General features: G+C 40.2%; 3 protein-coding genes across 9 annotated transcripts in view; 2 read left to right on the top strand and 1 right to left on the bottom strand.

The window, feature by feature from the left end:
- The window catches only part of LOC139976720 (histone-lysine N-methyltransferase 2A-like), a 40,424-nt gene extending 28,173 nt beyond the window's left edge, over positions 1-12,251 (top strand). The window contains exons 22-29 of the mRNA XM_071985383.1: positions 288-4,822; positions 5,724-5,963; positions 6,293-6,426; positions 7,419-7,582; positions 8,633-8,719; positions 9,089-9,218; positions 10,075-10,170; positions 10,430-12,251. Of these exons, the coding sequence (XP_071841484.1) occupies positions 288-4,822; positions 5,724-5,963; positions 6,293-6,426; positions 7,419-7,582; positions 8,633-8,719; positions 9,089-9,218; positions 10,075-10,170; positions 10,430-10,603 (5,560 nt within the window). The 3' untranslated portion in view covers positions 10,604-12,251. The remainder of the gene's footprint in view (positions 1-287; positions 4,823-5,723; positions 5,964-6,292; positions 6,427-7,418; positions 7,583-8,632; positions 8,720-9,088; positions 9,219-10,074; positions 10,171-10,429) is intronic.
- Positions 12,039-17,363, bottom strand: LOC139976721 (PIH1 domain-containing protein 2-like). Of its 4 annotated transcripts, none has more exons than XM_071985387.1 (5): positions 17,237-17,363; positions 15,628-15,809; positions 15,002-15,128; positions 13,200-13,735; positions 12,039-12,634 (listed from the first exon to the last, which is right to left on the bottom strand). In XM_071985387.1, exons 2-5 carry the CDS (start codon positions 15,802-15,804, stop codon positions 12,494-12,496), a joined length of 981 nt encoding a protein of 326 aa, XP_071841488.1. In that variant the 5' UTR covers positions 15,805-15,809; positions 17,237-17,363; the 3' UTR covers positions 12,039-12,493. The 4 variants fall into 4 exon arrangements, with proteins under 4 accessions (XP_071841488.1, XP_071841489.1, XP_071841487.1 ...); XM_071985388.1 differs by having other exon boundaries at positions 17,225-17,329; XM_071985386.1 differs by having other exon boundaries at positions 15,628-15,876; positions 17,157-17,298.
- LOC139976722 (uncharacterized) lies at positions 16,628-23,540 on the top strand. Of its 4 annotated transcripts, none has more exons than XM_071985392.1 (5): positions 16,628-17,139; positions 18,923-19,090; positions 20,799-20,903; positions 21,811-21,948; positions 22,630-23,540. In XM_071985392.1, the coding sequence occupies exons 2-5, from the start codon at positions 18,936-18,938 to the stop codon at positions 22,916-22,918; spliced, it is 687 nt and encodes a 228-aa protein (XP_071841493.1). In that variant the 5' UTR covers positions 16,628-17,139; positions 18,923-18,935; the 3' UTR covers positions 22,919-23,540. The 4 variants fall into 4 exon arrangements, with proteins under 4 accessions (XP_071841493.1, XP_071841492.1, XP_071841491.1 ...); XM_071985391.1 differs by lacking the exon at positions 16,628-17,139 and adding an exon at positions 17,237-17,376; XM_071985390.1 differs by lacking the exon at positions 16,628-17,139 and adding an exon at positions 17,385-17,521.
- Positions 23,541-23,678: the final 138 nt, after the last annotated feature.

The following is a 23,678-nucleotide window of genomic DNA, read 5'->3' as shown; positions in this document are numbered from 1 at the left end:
AAGCTTGTAAAATAACTCCAAAAGCAAAGCTTGGATGAAATTCATATCCGATATGTAGATTACCTTGATTCTGAGTACCAGAACTTTATTATTGTCTGTGGAGGTCAAAGGTCAATTGCAATCCAAGCTTGAAAATATAACAAGTGTGCCATTAAATGTTCTCATATGAACATGGGAAGCATCACTAAGCCTATTGGCTTTCTGGTATGGATATTAAAAGTAACATATTCTTCATTCCTTCTGTTTATTCTAATGATCTTATTATGCCTACTGCTTGTTGTTCTCAGATGTTCGAGAGTTTTCTGGAGTACTAAGAGCGCTGGTAAGAGATCTGTTTACTCTATCAGAATCTACGAAGAGCAGAAACCCCTGGAAGACATCACAGATTTAAGCCCCATCGAGAAAACTTCGGAGAACAACTTTACGACAGCGCATACCCCTGGAGGCAAAGCAGCTTTGAGGGAAACAACAGACGGATCGGAGGTCATGCGAACTCTACCCAATGAGAGCGAGTCTAGTGAGGGAGGGGGATTCATAAACCCTTCCGACAGACTTGTTGCTCCCGAGAACGCAATAGAGGATGTTAACGAACAATCGTCCGCCATGAGAGCCATGGTCGACCTAATTAAATCAGGTCAATTCCCAGATATGGACTCCGATAAAGATTCAAAGTTAGGTGGAAAGTTAGCAGAGGCCTCGAAAGGTGCTGGAATAGTACGACAGCCTTTGCATAATGATACACAAACTAGCAATGAGATGACTTCATTACAAGTTGAGGAAATGGCAAAGGTCAATTCTGCACAAGAGGGGCAATTATCCTCAGGTCAAAGGTCAGACAGTGAAGCAGTCCCACTTCAATCACAATCCAAAGTTATCTCAGGAAAAGATCCAGAGGTGATGAATAGTAATACGGAGACAAAAGTTAGTTCATCGGCCATTAGCAGTCAACAGTCACTATCATCTTCTATCTCAGAAACTTTTACTCAGGACAACATGTCCTCTTCAAGGACAGATCTCAACTCCGCACCTAGCGGTGCAAACAGCAGCGGTAATGTTGCTATGGCAACTGTGGAGGAGGACTCAGACAGCAATGTCATCACGCTGGTGTTAGACGACACTCTGAATCTCAGTGAGGACATCGCCATTCAATTTGTGGACGACTCTTCCATCGGTAACCAGGATACCGAAGCAGACACAGGAGGATCTGTAGAGGAGCAGAAAGAGGGAGGCAATGAACAGGCCGTGAATATCGGGGAACTTCAGGATAAGCTAAGTGCTCTGTCTCGATCAGTGGAAAACGCCTTGTGCACGAACGCAGCTGCCAAATCTAAAGAGTCGAAGGATGGAAGTGTTATTGAAGAGAGTTCTGCGAAAAATGATGCAACGGTTGCTAAGGAGGAAGGTGCCAAATCTAAAGAGTCGAAGGATGGAAGTGTTATTGAAGAGAGTTCTGCGAAAAATGATGCAACGGTTGCTAAGGAGGAAGGTGCCAAATCTAAAGAGTCGAAGGATGGAAGTCTCATTGAAGAGAGTTCTGCGAAAAATGATGCAACTGTTGCTAAGGAAGAAGGTGGTAGTAAAGAAATTAGTGGTTCATCCTCAGAATTATCATTGAAAAATGTTGAGCAATCGTCAGAAACAGTTGGACAAAGGAAGGAACTTTTAGGTAACGATGTTGGCTCTGAGCCAATCAGTTCAGAGAAGTCTCCAATGAGAAACAGAACTAAGTCAGATTCTAATGCAAGTCCAGATGAGGATGGCATCAGTTCTGCTATTAAAAGTAAATCTTCGCGAATAGGAGAATCAGATGAAGGTGGTAACCATGGCGAAAAGGTTTCACTAAAGGACGATGCACCTCCAGCAGACATTCCCAAAGCACAGAATAACAACGATGACGTGACAGTGAGGAATCTGGGCGGTCGTAAATTGGTAGTTAAACTCGATGACTGTCAGACTACATCTGAGGAAATGGACAAGAAAGCAGATGAGCAAAACCAAGACTCCTCCTCTCCCACTAAGACAGTCAGACAAGCAGGCTTAGATGAAAATTTGGAAATTTTAGCTCAGACGGCAATAGAATTTTTAGAGATTCAGAATTTACTGGAGGATAACAGACCTGATCAGAAAGCAGCTGAGACTAAGGTTGACAATTCTGACCCGCCAGAGCGCCCTCTGTTAAACAATACGAGTGACCACGGTGATGTCGACTCATCCTCAAAGGGTCAATACCCGACGAAAGCGGCCGAAAAGTTGAAGTTTGACACTTTCGTGGCAGAGGAACATCTAGATACATTTGATTTGACTCCACCGGGACGGAAAAAATACCCCATGAGGACCACATCTTCCCGTATCCTACGGGTGGTTAATCATAAGGAAGAAGGTGTGGCAGGTCCACAGCCAGTCAGCGAAGAGAATCCACCGCCCACCATCTCGCCGCAGTCGGACAAGCTCAACACGGAGGTATCGAAAGCAGCCGAGGATACGTCGAGCAGTGATATCGGTTCAGCTATGAAATCTCCGGAATCAGTCAGGAGAAGTCGGAGAGGCAGACCTCCCAAGGTTAAGACAGACGATGAATCGGCGAAGAAGAAGGAAGTTAAGTCTCCACCGGCTCTGCCGACCAGGAGAAGCACGAGACGAGCTTCTGTCACGAAAGCATCGGGAGATTCGGCTAACGAGATGACACCAGGTGTGGAACGTGGGAGCAAAGAATTGAATGTAGTAGAGAAAGATGAAGAAGAAGAAGGTGCTTCAAAGGCAGTTGTGTCTGTCGAGAATGAGAAATCGCTGCTGGGGAAGAGGTCAGAAAATGGTACGTTGGAAATGAAGAGTCCGACAGGGTGTAGTGCAGGTCTTAGGAAATCCGGAAGTTCAACAGAGAAAGAAGCGAGAACAAACCCAATTGGAGGCTCAGGAGATGATAAAGTCAGTACCGTTCCCAAGGCAGATGATGGAATAGAGGAAACAGGTGGGAATTCCTCGCGAGGAGAAGGTACAGTTGTAAGCAATTCCACTAGCAATTCAGTATTAACAAAAGTTCCTTCTTTAAGCAAACCACAAACGTCTTGCGCCAAAAGTACGGAGACTGGAGGGAACGCTTCAGGAAATAATCTCGAAAACGTACCAACCACGGAATTGGATTCTTCCTCCAAGGAGCAGGGAGCTCCAGCAGCAGATAACAACAGCAAGATACCGGTGAAACGAAAGCTCTGGTACGAATCTAATCTAAATAACACGATGGTAAGGGATGAAAATCATGTGAAAGAAACATCAACTTCTACTGAACCACAAAGTAAGGTACAGAAAACTGACGGCAATGTTAATATTTCACCTGGTCAGCTGTCACCAAACGCCACCGATGTACCGAACCATTCGGCCATCTTTAATGCGCTTGTCTCGTCAAACTCTAGTAACGTCTCCAAACAGAAGAAGAGGAGCTTGTCTCCTTCGGAAGTAGACAAGCTTTGTTCTCAGGCAAAGGCCTCGAAGGGTACCAGTAACATGAGTAAAGTGGTGGTGGTGAGGACACCGGACCTGGTCAAGAGTACCGGCTACGGTCTCTCCCTCTCGAAGAACCTTCGACCGGTCAGTAATTTCAGTGTCTCAGGTCAGTCGGTCAAAACATTCCAGGACAACTTTGTGAATCACAAGCAAGATCAGCATTCCCCCAGAGATTCCAAACAATCAAACTCACAAAAGACTCCGATGAAATCACCAATTATTCCTCTCAGCCAGCAGTTGTCCTCCATAGATACGGAGAAACTCCTAGCGACCTATTCCCAGGCTATATCCAGCAATACTCTAAACCTTGTGCCCTCAAAGAAGTCGCCACCCCCGGTTACCACGACGACAACAGCAGCAACGGGGAGAGTTTCACCTTGGCATACCAGAAGGAGAGGACGGGCAAGCATTTTGAGAGCAAGCCCTGCCAAGCCAGCAAGTCAACCGAAACCTTCTGAAAATTCCCTATCGGTGTTAGTCTCTACCAGTAATTCAACCATCGTGCAATCTAATAGCGTCTCCGTCGGCCCCCAACAGTTGGGTCTGCCGAGAGCGAGTTTACCCATGGCGACTCCTAACATATTTACAATCAACCCCTCTCCGTCTTTCAGCCTGGTTCCGCAGAGTCAGCAGGTGATCAGAAATCAAATTGTGACAGCTCTTTCACCTACTAGCAGACTCGTAACCCAGCAGGTGGTCACGTCGTTACCGTCGCAGAATATCATCACCAACCGGTTACTGCCGACGTCAGCAATCTTGCCAGCACAATTAGTCTCGTCCATTTCTCCACCCAGACAACCTGTATCGACCCCACTGTTGTCTCCGGTCTTCATCAACTTTCAGCCGCAGCCTCTCACAGTGCTTCCCAGTCCCATAACAGTGCTCAACATGCCACAGACTCACAACCTTGCCAATACAACGACGACCTCCTCGCTCCCTCTCACCAACCCCGCTCTCAGTGCCTTACGATTCGTCCTAGAGCAGCAGGATACCCCGAGACAACCGTCCCCGAATAAAGTCTGCTTCGACGTCTACGGGAGGGCCCACAACATGAAGAAGGAACCACGAGGCAGGTCGGCCTCCTTCAAGTCGGCCGTGCCGAAAGGTCCAAGAGTCAAGAATCCCACCGTCAGCCTTCAGACCCAATCTCAAGTAATGACCACACCCATTACAAAGCCCCTTAGCGTTAACACTGCCGTTAAGGTCGGACTTACAAACAAAGCCAGGGATACTTTAACCGAGAGAAGAGAGAATTCCACGGAACGAAGCTTTATTCAAGGGAAAAGCATCTTAACACCGGACCCTGTAGATGAATTATCAGGTAAGCAATTATTTTTTCTTTCTTTGTCGAGGGCAGAATGAATCTATAGGATGGTGATGGCGTGTGCGTGTGTATGTGACACATGCTCGTAAACACTCTAATTTCAGAAGGAAAGCTGGGGAACTTTTCGTATTTGGTATGTAGATTCCCCTCAGGTAGAACTGGTTTGTGATTGTTGTTGGTACTTGTCAAAGGTCATTTGGGGTCAGCAAGGGTTAGAGTCTGAAAACATTGTTCACACAATATCTTAAGAAGTAGAAGTTGCTGGAAATTCAAACTTGGTGTGTAGCTTGCTGTTGTTGAGTTAGATGATCTGTAGTATTTTTCATGAATGTCAAAGGTCATTTGAGGTGTGCAGAGGGATATCAAGTGTGCAATATGATATTTCAAGGGAGGTTGCCTATGCAGTTCTGCTATATGACATGTCTATTTCTTGTAATTAGTTTAGCAAACCATATTGATTGTGGTGGAGGTCAAAGGTCATTTGGAGTCAGCAGTGGGCAAATTGTAAATTTATCAAAAGTGCTATATCTCCAGAACCAGAACATGAAAGGAGCCTCATTACTTTCTCAATGAAAAACACAGATAAGATATAATAGAACATGTAAAGCTATCACATAGGAAATATAAGCAATCTGTAGTCATTTAACTCTTCTTGCCACTTGGCTAACATTTTGTAATATTGCCAGCAGTTTAAAAAAAAAATTTAAAAAGAAAAAAACAAGTTGAAAATAGATTGAGTTTGCAGCTTACCGTAATGATAGTTTCAAAATGGCGCTTTGACTGATATTAATATACATATTTTGTATCTAGCAACGCACATGTTTACCATCGTCAATCTGTACCCATAACTGTAGGTATCTGCAAATTGTTTTCATGTGTGCGTTATTTGACCCTGCAGAACCATTCACCAGCCCGGACAACGGCACTACCTCGGCACTCATGTCACTGATGGAGAGGGAGGAACAGAGAGGCAGGTGGGAGCAGCCGGATACCAGTAAGCCTCATCTCGTCTATGAGATTAAGAGTGACGATGGATTTGAGGCATCTGGACTAAGTGTGGAGGAGGTCTGGACCAAGGTGATTGATTTGGTCCAGGAACAGAGAATACAGGCTAAACTGAAACCTCTGTCCTTTGCAGGTAAACAAATTATCAACATTTCTACCAATCAAATGTTTGGGTGTTTTTACTGGTGTTTAAACAGTTTGTCATCCTAAATGACTCATTGAAAAGATACATGTTTTTTTTTTTTTTTAAGAAAGAGTCACTAGAGTAGGATTAGTTGATAGTGCTTCAAAATTTCCTCAGTTTATGGTCCTCAGCGGTTACGGTTTGTTGAGAAAAGTTATCGTTCAATTCGTTTCTATTTCTGTACTTTGTTTTTGTTAGTCAATAATGGAAGTACAGTTGTTGCAGAATAAATTCTGCAGTAAGTTACCTTCTCATTTATTTATGAATTTCCAATCCAGGTGTTGACTTCCTGAAGGTGATCGGTATTAAGCAGGACGCTATTGTCTTTCTCACGGAGCAGCTGTACGGGGCCAGGAATTGCCAGCATTATAGATTCAAATTCCATGCACCGAAGGATGTCAAAGTTGAGCCTGTAAGTTCCCCCAACCCCCCACCCCCTTCTCTGTAAATCACTATTACCCACCCTATCAGTACATGGCATGTACTGCTGCAAATTGCAGTCCTTAACTCTTACATCTTGCTGTAATGCACTTCAAAAAAGTATAATCATGAAAAATCAGTTACCCAGGTTAACGAGCTTGTGTGTCCCCTCTAATGAAGTTGCTTTAGGTGCAGGCATTATATATGTCATCCTTACACTTCATTATTTAACTAAATCAGGGCTCAAGAAATAGCTTTTAAAGATCTGCTTTATTGGCTACAATTATAGCACGCTATAGGTAGTAAAGTTTTGTGATTACAGAATCGACCTGCCACGGTCGTAAATCCACCTCAGGCTCGACAATTAGCCGCATAGCTTCTTAACACCATTAGGCTCTTTGTGTAAACACTGTGGAGAGATATGTTCATGTCTACAGTGTATTTAATCATACAGCGTTCACACTAAGACCTTCATACAAGAAAAAATGTGTGGCAGGCGTTGCAGACTAATTGGTAAAAAGAGGTCTTTTTACGACCAAGGCAGGTCGATTATGTAATCTCAAGAAACTTTTCCATGATAGTGTGCTATAGTTGGGGTCTACACAGCAGACCTTTAAGCAGCTGCAGCAAACTTGATTTGTCAAGGGTCTTATAAATCCTGCATGGTCTCTAATTTTTGGAACCATTTTGCTCTCACTTTAGAAAGAGAGGTCTCGTTGACCTTTCAGATATTTGAAAATTGTGTTTCAGTTCCTTTTTGAAGAGCGGAAGAATTGCCATGGCGACCGGCCATCTCAATGAAAAGACAACGCAATCTCTAACTTGCCCTAAAAGACTCGTTTGCACTTCTCAATCCTTACTTTAAGTATGCTCTGGCAAAGAAGTATTATTTTCTCTCAACATTCTTATTCACTATCAACGTAAATTGATGCCACTTCTCTCAATATTTTCATTTTGCAAATTTCTTAACTCACCCCTCCCCAGGAGTTACCAATTAATCCTCACGGATGTTCTCGTGCCGAGGTCTTCCGGGCCAAGCTCAACCACGATATATTCAGCTTCTTAGCATCGCAACATCGTATTCACCCCTGCTATGATGCTTTGATAGAACCGCAGGACGAAGAAGGCAACCAGCCCAAATCGTCAAGGTAACCATTTTATCATCAGACTCATAAGTGGACTGTTAAATGGTTTGAAGGAACAAGACAGTATCTAAGATACACTTATAGACTTTCTTTAACAAGTTGGACTTGGATGCTGATGTACACTGGACCTGGATACACACTGGACATTACTGGACTATATGTATGGTGGACTTGGATACTGATACACACAGGTGCACACTGGATTATGATACTCTTGGTGGACTTTGATACACACTAGTGTACACTTCTGTACCTGTGGTGAGGTTGGATGCTGATGTACACTGGACCTGGATACACACTGGACATTACTGGACTATATGTATGGTGGACTTGGATACTGATACACACAGGTGCACACTGGATTATGATACTCTTGGTGGACTTTGATACACACTAGTGTACACTTCTGTACCTGTGGTGAGGTTGGATGCTGATGTACACTGGACCTGGATACACACTGGACATTACTGGACTATATGTATGGTGGACTTGGATACTGACACACATAGGTACACACTGGACTTTGAGACTCTTGGTGGACTTTGATACACACTAGTGCACACTTCTGTACCCGTGATGAGGTTGGATACTAATGCATATTGGACTTTCATACACACTGAACTTTACTGGACTATATTATGTTTGGTGGACTTGGATACTGACACACACAGGACTTGATACACATGGTGGACTTTGATACTCTTGGTGGACTTTGATACACACTAGTGCACACTTCTGTACCTGTGGTGAGGTTGGATACTGATGCACATTGGACTTTGATACATACTGGACTGTAATACACATGATAAACACAACTAAGATACACATGTGATAACATTTCACAACATTGTTGTGAATTCACTTCAAACAGTGATCTTTTGTTGTTAAAGTGTGTTTTGTGTTTTGATTTTCACTGGTTTACCAAAGGTCATGGGCTTCACACATAAATGGATACCCAAGCTTCCAAACAACATGATTTTTTGCTGTAAGTAAGTGTCTATCTTTTCAGTTGTTTATGTTTACATAACATGCTATTTCTTTCGTCCACTTCAGGCGGTTTACAAGCATCACAGATTTACCAATGGCGATGAGATTCAGACATTTGAAACAAACAGCTAAGGAAGCTGTGGGTGCATATAGGTAAGAACTAATCCCTTCTCATGCTGAGCCTGATTACCTATTTATTAGCCGATTAATTCCCAAATGTAATGTGTATGTAAGATCCACAGGACTTTCAAATATTTTAGAAAATTAAAGGTTCCTAACCAGATTTGCAATGTCATGAAGCCCTTCTGAAAATATAGCAAAACCACTTGTTTAAATTTAAAAATTAATCAACATTGGATGTTTCATACTAATCTCCACATATTTAATGTCCGTGGGGAGACAGCGAGATTTAATTTCAGCGTGGAAATAAAAACAGACAGATAACAATGATTATTAGTTCTCTGTATTGTTTTTAACACCAGTTTCTTCACTTTCAATCTGTTTTTGATTGTTTTTCTACAGGTCTCACATCCATGGGAGGGGTTTGTTCTGCCGGCGTCCAATCGAAGCCGGGGAGATGGTGATAGAATACAGTGGCAGTGTGATCAGATCAATACTGACAGAAAAACGAGAGAAGTTCTATGAGAGCAAGGTAGGTTAAACAGACCTGATGGTGCATTGTGGGAGGTGATTGCATCAAAATGTATGTATGCTGTTACAGGATGGTGCATTGTGGGAGGTGATTGCATCAAAATGTATGATGCTATTACAGGATGGTGCATTGTGGGAGGTGATTGCATCAAATATAGGATGCTATTACAGGATGGTGCATTGTGGGAGCTGATTACAATGAAATAAACTGTAAGACACTATTACAGCATGGTGCATTGTGGGAGCTGATTGCATTAGATCAAAATATAAGATGCTATTACAGGATGGTGTGGTTAGATTACTCCATCGCTGAGCCAAGATGAAACAATCTTCCCTCGGCCAGTTGAGGCAATGTGCTAAGGCTAGTGCCAGAATTTTAGTACTCAAAGTTTGAATTCGGAATCAAGGACTCAGTTTAACGGAACCAGAACTCAAACGTGAAGGACTTGGAGGTGGTCAGCCAGGAATCGATGACCAACATGATTTCAACAAAATTAAAAATCCTTTCCTCGAATTAATGTTTCAATTTTATATTCTCTTATGATTTCTGTTTGGATCTGTCAGTACAGTCTTCATGAACAGTCTAGGTAAACAATTGTTTCAAGTCTGTGTCTTGCTACACCCAGTTGGGACTATTTTGTTTCTATTCTATACTGTACTTTCATGTCAGTATGAGCAGTATATCATGTTTCTATCAGATGAAGGTTAGGAACTGTTTGTACTGTAAATACCAGTGCTTGAAGCATGATACAGGAGTACAGTTCAGAGAGGTATTAGCATTAGGAAATTATCCCAAATGGCTGTAGCTTTGCTAAGGAAGAATATGAATATTTATGAGTTTCCTTTTGTATTTCCAGGGCATGGGCTGTTACATGTTCCGTATCGATGACTACGAGGTCGTAGACGCCACCATGCACGGGAATGCTGCTAGATTCATCAACCACTCCTGTGAGGTAGGTGTTAAACTTTCATACTTCCGGCAGATACACAATCACAACATAGACAGATCATACCAACTTCAGTTTAGGGGTCCTGGGATCAATTAGAGGGCCCCAAAATGCATGGAATAACGAATGGGTATTCTCATTTGCATAATATCTTTAAGAATAATGAGTCCAAAAAGTGGTCATGGTGACATAATTGTCTGGGTGGGAGGACAATCTGCCACTCCATGCCTCTAATACAATCTCTTTTTTTCTATTCCTTTTGCAGCCTAATTGTTTCTCCAAAGTAATACAAGTGGACAACAAGAAACACATTGTAATCTTTGCCAGTAGAAGAATAAACGTTGGGGAGGAGCTCACCTACGACTACAAGTTTCCAATCGAGGATGTCAAGATACCTTGCAACTGCGGTTCCAAAAGATGCAGAAAATATCTCAACTGAATGAACAGTCTGTGTCTTAATGGGCCAATAAGTTAACAATTCGTTGGACCTTGCGAGACGGTGCGATCATGGTGATGTCCTAAACAGTCCACGGTTTCATGGGGCATTATGAATACAATTCCTTGGACATAGTGAGACATGTATATGATATATATGAAGAACTGATGCAAGATCCTTAGATCCCTGAGACAGCTGTTCTACAATATATATATATTTGGTTTGTGAAGATTTCAAATGCAGTCTCTTGTTATGTAACTAAAGATACGTATTTGGTTGGACCGTTGTGAGACAGTTGGACAAAATAAATGGCTTAAAAGCTGTCAAATACAGAACATTTGAAGACAAAGTACCCTTTAGTGAAGATGTCAAACACAGTCTTTGGCCATAACTGCCAAAATATATGTAATTGTTTGGACATTGTAAGACAGATTGGACATAAACACTAAGAGAACACTTTCAGATAGTACTGGATCAGAAATGATGTCTTTTTTCTTGATCCATCAGTTATTATGCTATGCTGTATTAACTGTGCAAGCACTTCTTGGGATGGATAAAACTTTAAATATACTAGTTTTGTGATTTAACTAGTTTTTGATAACCCTTGAGTGATTTCACGTCATTTATATCAAATCTGTGGTGCAGTATAAATAACATGGAAAGAAAAAAGTATATATAACAGAAGAATATCATTCTATGAAAATGTCATATTTATATTTACTGACCAGAAAAGTACAGCACTATATCTTTGGTTTTATTGCAGGACACAAATAGACATTTTTTAAGTAGAGATTTACCCATTTAAACTGCCACAGGCTTGACACATTCCAAGTCCCTGCCCACTTGTTACAACAGCCAATAAAAGACACATACTTTCGGTTACTTCTGAATCCCAGACATTGTATGGTCATATACCAAAAGATATCCTGGAAAAAATTCCCTGCCTCAACCCGGCTCCCCTAAGACCCTGCTCGGCGTTCAAAGTGAGAGACTCGCAATCCTCCTTTGAGTCGCCAAACACTTTTGCCGAGTCGCCAAGAAATTCATAATGATATAGAAATTTTATTGAAAATGAAATGACAAAACTCTTGAAACATAAATTGCTTCAAAAATTGCCAAATTTAATAACAAATATAAAAATTTGTCATATTCCAATCGAATCCTTTGCCACAGGGGTCGTCATGGTGATCAAAACAGTTTGAATACTTTAGCAAGTTAGCATTTCAAGGACCCTTAGTTCCAGTATGAATCTATAGGTCTAATTATGTTAGAGGTGAACTTCAGGTATTCTCCACAACCTATTATCAGCAGTCTACGTATAGCCTACTGTATAGCACAATTTGGGTATTTATTTGTAATTTTGTGTGTAATTTTCTAAAAACTCTTGAATTTTTTCTTCCCCCTTCTTTTTTTTGTATTATTGGGGTTACTTTTTCTCTTTTTGTAAATTTCTATGGTTCTCTTATTTAGATGCCTTGCACTGTATTTTGATATTGTGAAATCTGTTTATAATTTTACTACTTGTGGAGGGGGAGGGAAAAAAACAATTGTGTCTTCCAGTTTTCCATCTTTGAAAAATGTATACCCACAAAAAAAACAAAAAAAATGTTGAATAGAAGAGACTAGAATACATGTTTAAAATTGAATTTTATATTTAGCTTTGTTTCTCCTTTTTGGTTATTTGCTGTAGGACCAGTAACCTATGCAGTCGAGTTTGACGCCCTAGCTAATAAACACAATCTCTTCTCATATATAGCATGTGGCTTCCCCATAATTAGTGCAAGACTCCTATTGCTTTTGGTGGAGGTCACAGGTCATTTGGGGTCAGCCGAGGGCAAAATTTGAGAATCTCAAAAATGCTGTATCCTTCAAGGCCTGCATCATTGTTCACCATCAACTGTTCTTTAATGGAATGGTAACAGATAGTGTTGACGTCTTCTTAATGAATTTTGCCGAGACCTCGTCTTCTCGGAATGGCTCTGGTATGGTAACCTCAAGAGAGTACTTGCCTGTGACATTCAAACTGACTTCCCCCTGTGGACAAAACGACAGAATCAATAGATAAAATATAATCAACAAGCTTCAAACAATTTTGTGCTGAGAATTTGAAGGGTAATTTACTTCTGCTTCTCTCTGATTTGGAAGAAACGTCCAGTATCTCCGTTTTTTATTCCATATCCGAGGAGGAAGGAATCTATGTGATCGACTGTTTTTATTACAATTTTCCATGAAATATTCCTCATTGGGACATTCAGTCATCTTGTGTGTTCCTTAAAAATGTCTGAGAACGATTTGGCGAGTAAAGACCTCAAGGAAAGTACTTTCTGAAAATTTCTAGCAATTATTGCGTGCTATAATTTGGGGCCTATACTGACTATCTTTGAGCTTGGATGATGGACTTCTTACACGATAAGTAGAGTCCGAATTTGTCCAGGAATCTCGCTGATCATTAATAGTCAACACGTTAGAATCTTGTTTGCATATATGTTACTCTATAATGTTCTTATACAAAATGTGGCACGCAATCACTATAAAGCCTACTGGCTTTCAGGTTAACACTTGCAGAAGAAATAGGCTGCATTATTCATGCTTTACTTACACAATCTATCTCCAGCTCGCACTCTGAAACAGAAGACACGCCAGGCAGAGCTACCCGAACCACGCATCTCCGCATTTTCGTACCATCCTTTTCTTTTATTGTCAGTTCATATTCTGGCTTTGGAAGGCTAAATTTTTGGCTAGAAATCTCTTCAATTAATACTCTGTCTTCTTTTTTGACGTCGCCAACGGATTCCTTCTCCAACGTGAACTCTGACAAATTGTTCTCATCCATAGAGACTTTATTCATCCGAGCCAAGAGGGTCTCTGGGCTTAAATTCTGTAATTCCTCCAAAGATTTCTTTAAAGGGTCATCATTCATCTTTCCCTTAGCGGCTCCAAAGAAATTAGCCAAAGCAGATTTATCTCCAAAAAATGTTTCTTTCACAACAGTGTATTTGTGAGAGATGTCAAAGTTATGTTGGTTTTCAAGGAACTGAAATATGAGTTTGACCAATAATTTCATTTCCTCTCGCTTCTGTGCACATTCTTTTAACACGTCAGGGTTGATTGCTACTCGAGTGACCTTGACTGATCCTGTCAGACAAAATAAATAATCAGAAACAATACAACCAATTAATTGCAGAGGTAGCAAAATGAACAAGGTATACTATCAAATATATACTTGAGTGACCTAAATATAGGGTTTACATATCTTTTATGTAGAAAGGACGACAAAAGGGCACCTGCATGAAAATAATAATAATAAAGGCTTATAAGCACAACTACTACAGAAAACTGTGTGCACTGCTGTGCTGGAAAACAACTAAATAAATCTCAAAGTAACGATACAAAAGTTAAACCTGGTCGAGATTCTGGCTGAAATCAGAACCATTGACAAATAAGTAATGTTTTAATTGCCTCTTAAAAGTAGCAGCATTTTTTCTTTAAGGCTGTCATGAAGCTTATTCCACAATTTAGGTCCAGCCTTCGCAAACGAGGGATACACATACGAGGATTTAACTCGAGGCTCTATCAATAACGTACTTCTGCTACGGTTAGAGGTTACCAACATATCATGGATATATTTAGGACCCAGTCCTCTAACAGACTTAAACACAATCAATATTATTTTAAAGTACACCCTCTCTCTTGATTTTAACCAATGAAGATCATGGAATAGATCAGTCACATGATCATATCTATTTCTACCATATATCATTCTTGCAGCAAAATTTTGAAAATGGTAACCAGATTTGAAGTTTAGTAATAAGCCAAGTTGTAAGATCAGAATGGTTGAATGACTATTACTATGGACAATTTGCCTGTCTGTTCTTAAACTGGAGTCACTACTAAATGGCCAATTTTATGAAGCTGTTGGCATTAATCATATACTTAATCAAAATATATTTTTTAATTTTTAAAAATAATTCAGGACACATTTCAGACAGAAACAAGTGGCCATGTTAGGGTCAGTGGCAGAGCTAAGGGTACTGGTCAGGGGGGCGGAATGGTCTGTAGGGGCGCTTCTGACACTATCTGAGTGGGGCGCCACCACAGGTTGGCGCAGATCGTACCAACATTTTTTGAGTAAAGATACTCCCAAAATGGCCAGAAATTACCCTTTCCAGGCCTTGCTAATTTGCAGATAATGTGACAAATGTCAATAGGTAGATGAGAGCGCAATAAAAAAGTCAATAATCGAGAATAAGTAAATGGTGGTAAAAAGCTGAAAAGGGCGCCAGCAGTCTATCTGAGTCAGTCGGGGGGGGGGGGCATGCGCTCCTCTGACTGTATGGATGCTCCGCCTCTGGTTAGGGTACATTCAGACTGATATGAAGACAATTCATAAATTAACGATACCATATTCTGACTGTTCCTCTTCTAACGGTCCTCCAGTCACAGAAACAGCATCTGTCGAGGTCTTGGGAGCTGGCACTTTAGTCCAGCTGCAGATGTTCACAAACAGAAAAGTGTTGTCTGAAGTTTTCTGAGAGATAAAAGTAATAAGATTAATGAGTAACCAGAAAATAATCCCATGCAGAGCCACCTTTTCTAGCATATAAATGTAACGAAAATGTGATTCACAATGTGGCTCTGTAGAGTTAGATTATACTGTAGTATTTAATCAAGCGTCAGAAAAATTATTTTACATTGGTCAAGCATCCTAGCCTTCACAAACTTCATGATGCATTTACAAACATACAGCGAAAGCATCATTTAAAATCTTAACAATTTAATTAGAGGGAACGGTTTGAACTTACGAAGTACGTAATGTGTTTTCAAGGCATTCATAAATATGTTGTGCTGATATATTAATTTCCCAACCAAATTTAAAAAAATATTAACCGTCCATAGCACAACGACTTGGTTATGCGCAGGCAACACCTGCAAAGTAGAGTATATGCAAGTAGACAATACAAAATAATTAAAATTAGGAAAGCTTTTTGATTTCAAAATTATGTACACAGAAAAAAAAACAATTGTACCGTTATCAGCTCTGTCTTCAGACACATAAAAGGTTCTGGGATGGCTGTTTCTCTTTTCTTCTCATCCATACTTTTTTGCACAAAGTTTTTGTAGGCATCAGGGTCACTGTCTGCCAATTCATCTAGCATTTTCCATATGTGCTCTGCCTGCTTCAGCATCTCGTTAGGTGAATCCATTGTCTCTGTGGGGTAGGCATCGGGCAAATTGGCATGCTAAGATATATATCCTGGGTGGGATCTTGTGCTTGACTGGTAATGAGGGTTTAAGAAGTTACAGTGGAAATAGTTTCAAAAGCAAGTTACCATTGGTTGGAAAACCTGGAGGATTCACTATGGTTTGAGCTTCAGGAAAATAAGTCTCAATGTTGTTTAACTACTGTAGTTCTCCCTACCTCACCACCAATTTCACCAAAACCTCTGTCATTCATAATCAGGGGACTCGTTCAAGACATCACATTTCTATGTTACTGATTCCAAGGGTGGTGTTAGCTCTACTTTCTACTTCATGGCAATTCAGGATTGGAATGCTCTTCCAAATCATATCAAATCCATTAAGTCTTCTCATCTTTTTAGAGCTGAGTTAAGGAAGCATCTCATGTTATTTTGGGGGTGGGGGGAGAGGGAGGTACCTTTCAGTATTTTGTGCAATATATTCGTTTTTGAGTCTTATTTATTGGTTTCTAGTATTTTCCATTGAATGTGCAATTTTTCGTCTATAGGGCCCAATTGGAAATGAGCCGACGTTCTGGCAGCCTAATGGGTTTAGCTCCTGTTACTCGATCGTTTGTTCTTTTCAATTCCGTCCTATTTGTCTATTTTGTCTTTGTAATATTTTTGTATTTTGAACAATCTGAGTACAAATCAAATCAAATCAAGTATAGTGTAAGCTTTCTGAACTACCTGCCCAACATGCAGGCCTTCTTTCATTGTTTGATGTAGTATTTCAGCAGTTTGCTAACAGTTTTACTTTATTTTGTATTTCACAACAGTAATGTTTTCACCTTTAGGCTACTATCATATCTCGGTTATGTGCAAATAACACAATTAAATCATATTTGTGAAACGTTCATTCTGGGGACAAATTGATAGAAATTCATCTCTGTCGCATATTTTATTAACCCTAGGCCGTACAACAGTAGGCTAGGCCTATGTACATAATGGATACGCCTAGAGGCTACCACTATTGGTGCTACAGTACCACTACCAGTCTACCACCATCGTCAAATATCTTACTGTTACGATTTGCCTAGAAAATAAAGCATGAAAATAACCCAGAAAAAAATAAAAAGTTGTTAATTTTTGCATTTAAAATCAAGAGATTTTAACGGCGCAAATGCAACTACGGCGGTTGGCTTTGTGATGCATACCAGTAAAACGAAGCAGTGAAGCATTACACTTTTAACAGTTAGTTACTTTAGAAATTCATCGCGGAATTAGACCTACCAACACCAACACTTATAAACAACAGGCGACAGTTGGACTCACTTAGAGTTAGAATTAGAGCTTCATATAGTTGAGTTATAACTTACTTTAAACTTCAAGAACCTTGTAGGTCAATAAAACATACAAAGCGATCTTTATGTTTAATAATACCAACTGTATATGTTACTTTTGGGCCAAAGTTGAACAGCAATTAAGTAAACCAAACTTCTGTGGCGTGGCTGGTAACCAGTGACGATGATCTTATTGCGAAATGTTGGTGTTTCGTATCAAATGAAAGTTGAAGCAAGTCATAGACTATAGCGCACGGTAATCGTACGCGATAATGCTATAAGCGAGCGAACTGAGCAGTACCGTATACACTGTGCACACAGACTTCATGATACGGCTAGGCCTAACTTATTACACCGGTATAGGCCTAGCACTGCAGTAGCAAGGGAATCTAAGTTACACGGTAAGTTACTCGGCTCTGCGTTATGACCATGTGAGTGTAGATCGGGTATATTCATTGAATAAACTTTCAATTTCAAATTGTTTTGCGGTATCTCCACTGCGCAGTTCCACAAAATTACACTACTCTGGCCTAAGTGAAAATAGGCTAGGCCTAGGCCTAGATCTATTGTGTGTACTGTAACTAGTGTAACATGTTAACAGTAACACTAACACTAACACTGTAACAGTAATATAGGCGGATGAGTGATACTCAGTCAAAGTCATAAGCTTTGGCAACAGGGCAATTGGTATATCCTTGCTAGGCCTACACGTCTATAGATTACAACTATAACCCTTATCGATTACTAAAGTACCACTACCAGGCTAGCATATTTTCCAAATCAGCCAAAAAAAGGCCAGTAACATTTTAGGTGGGGCTTATTCGCAGGGCAGCCCTGCGAATAGCCAGACACATACACCTTATTCACAGGGCAGCCCTGCGAATAGCCGGACAAAAGCATCTTATTCACAGGGCAGCCCTGCGAATAGCCAGACACATACACCTTATTCGCAGGGCAGCCCTGTGAATAGCCAGACACAAGCATCTTATTTGCAGGGCTGCCCTGCGAATAGCCAGACACATACACCTTATTCACAGGGCAGCCTTAGACTGGGTTAACGGGCTCAGTAATTTTGGGGGGCTATTCGAGTTTGCTTTTGGGGCTATTCGAGTTTGCTTTTGGGCACCAGCTATCTTTTTGAGAGTCTTAATTGGGAGCCTCTATATTTTGAGGAATTTATTGGCCTTTGGGATTCCTATCTTAATGCTGTTAGGATTGGTTTTGGGAGCCTAGGGCCTTAAGATTGAACCAGTCTAGCATTAGTATCGCCAACATAAAAATGTCATCCCACAATCATTTTCACCTTTGTTTTTGCAGAGTGACTGCTCATTTGCATGTAAAGGTGTGGGAGGTGGGGGGGGGGGGGTGTCACACCTTTGACCATACTGGCTTTCAGGCAATATCGGCTTTTGGGGAATCCCAAGATAAGCTCCCTTAAAATAAGCTTTTAAACTTGAACTGCTGGGGCTCCAAAAATTAGCTAATGAAGTGGCTAAGACTATTTGGGCCCAAAAGGTTGGCTTTTCAAGGCCCCTAAACTGACTGGTATCAATAGCAAAACCTAATAATAAACCTATTTTCAAAATCGTCGCAGCCCTGCGAATAACGTGTCTGTGTACGTTATTCGCCGGGCTGCCCTGCGAATAATCACTTCGAACATTTTAACACCTCTCCCCTGTCCCTCCCTCTCATTCCCTCTCCTCCTCCCCTTCACATATGCATATAAGCTGACTCTTTTAACTGAGTGTCTGTATGTATTAATAAACTAGCTATTTTAATCTTACCCTTCTCTGATTCCTCAGAAAGTGAACCAATATGTCTGTTTCTGCCAAATATGTCAACCGTAAGCTGTTGCAAAATGTTCTCCATCATGTTGATACACATAACAGACTCCTGGAGGAGAAGGATATGTGGAACAGCAAAAGAAATCAAAGAGAGGGGAGCAATGCTTCTGATTACGATCAAAGGATGTAAGTACCGCCGTGACATAACACTCATTCTCAAAACTCAGTACCAGTAATTAACAAGTGCAAACCTCATTTTAAAGGGTGTGAAGACTCCCGCAAAAAGAAACGTCTAATGCGGGTAATCTGACCTAGTTTCGAATAAGGTGTAACAGAAGTGTTAGACACCACCATCGATCCCAGAAAATACACACAGCTTGCTACCGTCGGTAATTAGACACTAGTGTACAGTCAGTACATACAGCTGCAGTCAATACCCACAGCACAGTGTACACACGATACAGCGATGGACATCTCATGTCCAGCTAAAGATAACAGGGTATCACATATCATTACTGTCTGCATTTTGTAGCGACACGAACAAAACGTCACTTGAAAGCAACAGAAAGTTAACTTTTTCAGATGGCCGCACGCAGCTATCCTACCCTTTGTAGTGCAATTACTGTGTACGAACATTTCTGTGTTAGGAGGTGCTAGTCAGAAGCCACTTACAGTAACATCCTGATCACCAGGGATCACATGCCAGTTAAATATGTTAAAACCCACGAATAGTAGTGAGGAAAGCAATTTCAGGTGTTTCAGATATTTTAAAATGCCTTTCAGAAGTTTGAACTGCAGGATTTGGAAAACTACACTATTAAATTCAAAATAGTATTGCTTTGTTAAATTGTTATATTGCCTGCACAAAATGTTGTCACTATGTTATAAGAACTGCAAATATCTACATATTTATACAGATATATGTTAAAATAGTAACATGCTATAGAAAATGTGTGGTAAGGAAGCTTTATTGCATCACAATTGATTGTTTTCTGACCGTGGGGGTTAAATAGTTTATAATTTTAAGCCAGGAAAAAACTGTGGATAGTCAGTTAGTATGTGTGTGCCTACAACTACATACCTGTTCATCTGATCAAGATTTTACCAGGTTTAAATGGTGAGAAGACTTGCGCAAAAAGAAACGTCTAATGCCGGTAATCTGACCTAGTTACGAATGAGGTGTAACAGAAGTGTTAGACACCACCATCGATCCCAGAAAATACACACACAGGTTGTTACTGTCGGTAATAAGACACTAGTGTACAGTCAGTACACACAGCTGCGTTCAATACCCTCAGCACAGTGTATAAACGATACAGCGAGGGATATCTTAGGTCCAGCTAAAAATAATTAGGTATCACGTTTCATTACTGTCTGCATTTTGTAGCGACACAAACAAAATGTCACCTGCAACTTGCAAGCAACAGAAAGTTAACTTTTTCAGTTGGCTGCATGCGGTTTGTGGGAGTCTTCAATGCCTTTAAGTAGTGCCAGCATCTCAAGTGGGAAAAACTGATGTATGTGGCATATTTCTGTCACAAGGTCATAACTTTGCAGGTGACCTTAAAGAACACCAGTCATTACCACAAGACAGTCACACTGATCAGTTGTTTGTCAGTTGATGTCACAAACGGTCCGTGACTTTTTTAAGTTGTGGCGTCAAAACGTTACTGATAAATAAACTGATGATGTTGATTGCAAACAGGTACATTTTTGGAGAGCATGCCAGCAAATGTGACGTGCAGAGCAATTTTGTTGTCAGTGCTGTCACTGTAGTTATGTGTACACTCTTGGCATTGGGTTCATTGTTGTCTGGTTATTGCTTTGTGAATAAGTCACACACAGTTAGTAAATAAGAATATTGATTTTGCTTTCTCATCTTCTCTTTGTGGAGGGGTTCATCGGAAAGGAGAAGATCGTATGGCAGAATGAGAAGTGATGATAATGAAACTAAGAGAACAACTCGAGACATCGTTAAACTGAAAGAAGAGATGGGGAAGTAAGTCAAAGTATTATGTTGTAACAAAACATTTTGAATAAATCTCTGCTAATTTTAACCAAGCTAATCAAGTTTTTGTTAATTGCTAAATGCCTGTTAATAACTTAATCATACTAAAAACATTCTCATACTTTTTTTCTCCAAATAAAATAATTTAAGAAAATATAGAACTTGATTAGAATTAAAATTTCATCCCACTCTTTAAATGCTGTTGTCCGAAAGTATTAATCACATTCGAACTGAATTTTTTAAAGTTTTAGAATCTTTCATCCTTATTTAAGATACAGTAGCAATTAATTTGTTTTCCAAAATCTTCTTGAAGTAGAATGAAAATAGGTAAAATGAGAGTAATTCTTTGGTGATTTTTCAGAAACTTATTTTGATCCAGAAGGTTGTCCTTTTGCCTTATTTTATCTAATATTTAGTCTGAAGTGATATTTAACAAAGGCAACTATTGCAACTGATCTGGAAAATTGTCAAGAAACTATGAAAGAACAGAACTTTGTTTAGTTTCACTGAAACATTAACTTTCTCCATGATCTTACTGTTCGTGTCCACGCCATTGATCAACACAAGCAGGGTAGGAAATAAGCGAGGGCTAAGGGCAATTAGCCCCCTAAGCCCAAAAATAGCCCTAAAAAAATTACCAGGAAACCGATTTTGTCCATGGATACATATAGTGTAGTGAAATCAGTTTTGGAGCAAACTTTAGCTCCATCAGTCCCAAAAATAACCCTCCTCAGCCAAAACTTATTTCCTACCCTGTACACAAGAATGTATTTCGTGTATGATATAGGTTTTCAATGTTGAAACACTTCCAAGGTTCTTGTAGAATGTGTTGATCGTGAATCTACCGTATATTTCTTCCCAATATTCTCGACCTGTCTCCTATTTTTTACTACCGTAGGTGGAACCACACTGGTTTCATGGAGCTGTATCCAGATGAGTTTCTCAGCAGGGAGAGTATGGACGAGTTGAGCAACAGTGAAGGAGAAGGAGGAGGAGGAGGCATTAAGAAGAAAGGAAAAAAGAAAAGAAGAAAAAGGTAGGGTACAGATTGGTAACGAACTTGGATCAAGTTAGTAACCTGTTAGGTGGAGATGCCTGAAAGATCGTGATCAAATTAATGAAGACTCTGTGTATCAAGGGATTTTCAATGATTCTTTTCTGTGAGGGCCTGAGAAAAACATTTGTTGAAGTACATTAAAATTGGGCCAGACAATATCAAAATATCTCTATACATAGAATTAGATAAAGCAATGTGCAGGGAATTTAGTACCCGGAAACCGGATAAGTTCAAGATTGTGGGCTGATTTTACTTTTGCAAGCCGGACTGAAGTCTTTTGTAGCCCAGACCTGCCCCCTCCCACCCCTGGGTCGCCTATTTAATAGGACTGTAACTGAGCCCAGTAGGTCCAAGTTTATGCTAAACCACAGCTTGTTGGTGTTATAGTATCATGCAATTCAACGTGATAATTTGTAAAATGGAAAAATGTACCATCTTGAAAAGGAGATATACTGTCCCTAACTTGCAATATTTAACTTTTTTTTGTGTAAAATCTTTCTAGTTTTCCATATCACTACAAAGTTTGGGTTTTGCAGAGATATTGAGTAAAATCAGTTCCTTTTTTTCATGTCACCTTCCATGAAATTTGATATGATGCTTGTCGGTTTAGGATATTGCGGCTTACCCTTCTTTTTTTTTAAATTCTTTTTGCTTGCACAGGAAGAACAGCGATAGCAATGGACTGGATAAAAGGAAACGAAAGAGAACATCTGAGAAAACATTGAACAAAGATTCGGCAAAAAAGCCAAGACGCTCCGATCATAGCGGACAATGGCAAGAGAGAGAAATAGTAAGGGATGCCGTTTTCGAAAAACCACACAAAAGGAGGAAATCAGACGACCGGACAAAACGAAAGAAGGAAAAGCGAAAAGACGATTCCAAGCGAAAGGATAAATCTAAGAAACACAAGAAGAGGCGGAAGAAGATGAAGCCAGATGTCGAGAAATGAAGGCAGGGAGATGCAATGATGGTTTGATGTACTGTAGTACTCTGATGTACTGATAAAACTACAAGATAAATTATTACTTCATACTTCAGGGTCTTTCCTTTATATTTATATAAAAACGAAAGAGTTATTTTTTGAGCAGCAACGTTTATTAGTAGATGAGTCTACAGGATCATGAACAGAGGGGTTGAGATTGAAGGGTGAGAGGTCACAAGTCAAGACTAATGTACAGTGGTGTTGATATTGTCACTGATTGTGGCACCAATGCCCCACCAATGTGATAATTATTGAGTTCCTCTAGCTACCGCCCTCCACCAACAGAGCCCTACAATTCTAAGCTACAGTTCAATGTTTCAACATTTTCTGGGTTGTAACAACTAGCATTTTTCAATTTAAATCTAAGATGACAGGCTTGTTCATTCAGGAGGTAAATGAGTAGTATAAAATTCAATGATTCGTTAAAAGAGGCTGAATTTTGTTTCTTATGTAACATATTGAATTGTATTACTTGTTGCTTCTATGAAAAGTTTCAAAGTCCTAGTCCTTGTTGTGAAAGGTTTACCAAATGTTATCTTAACTTATTGCCATGTGCACAAGTTTTGTTGGATGGGGTGGGATGCTGTAGGGTGGGATGGGGTAGGGTAGGGTGGGGTGGGTGCTGTAGGGTGGGATGGGGTGGGATATGAAGGGCTTGCAACATGCTGATGAAGCACCATCTGTTTAGGTAGACATTGGAAGGAGAAAAGCAGTTTTTTTGTTACAT

Source organism: Apostichopus japonicus, chromosome 12, assembly GCF_037975245.1.
Source record: "Apostichopus japonicus isolate 1M-3 chromosome 12, ASM3797524v1, whole genome shotgun sequence".
In the NCBI taxonomy this organism is placed as follows: Eukaryota; Metazoa; Echinodermata; class Holothuroidea; order Aspidochirotida; family Stichopodidae; genus Apostichopus; species Apostichopus japonicus.
The sequence above is the reverse complement of the archived record's forward strand: the minus strand, read 5'-3'. Positions and strand labels throughout refer to the sequence as shown.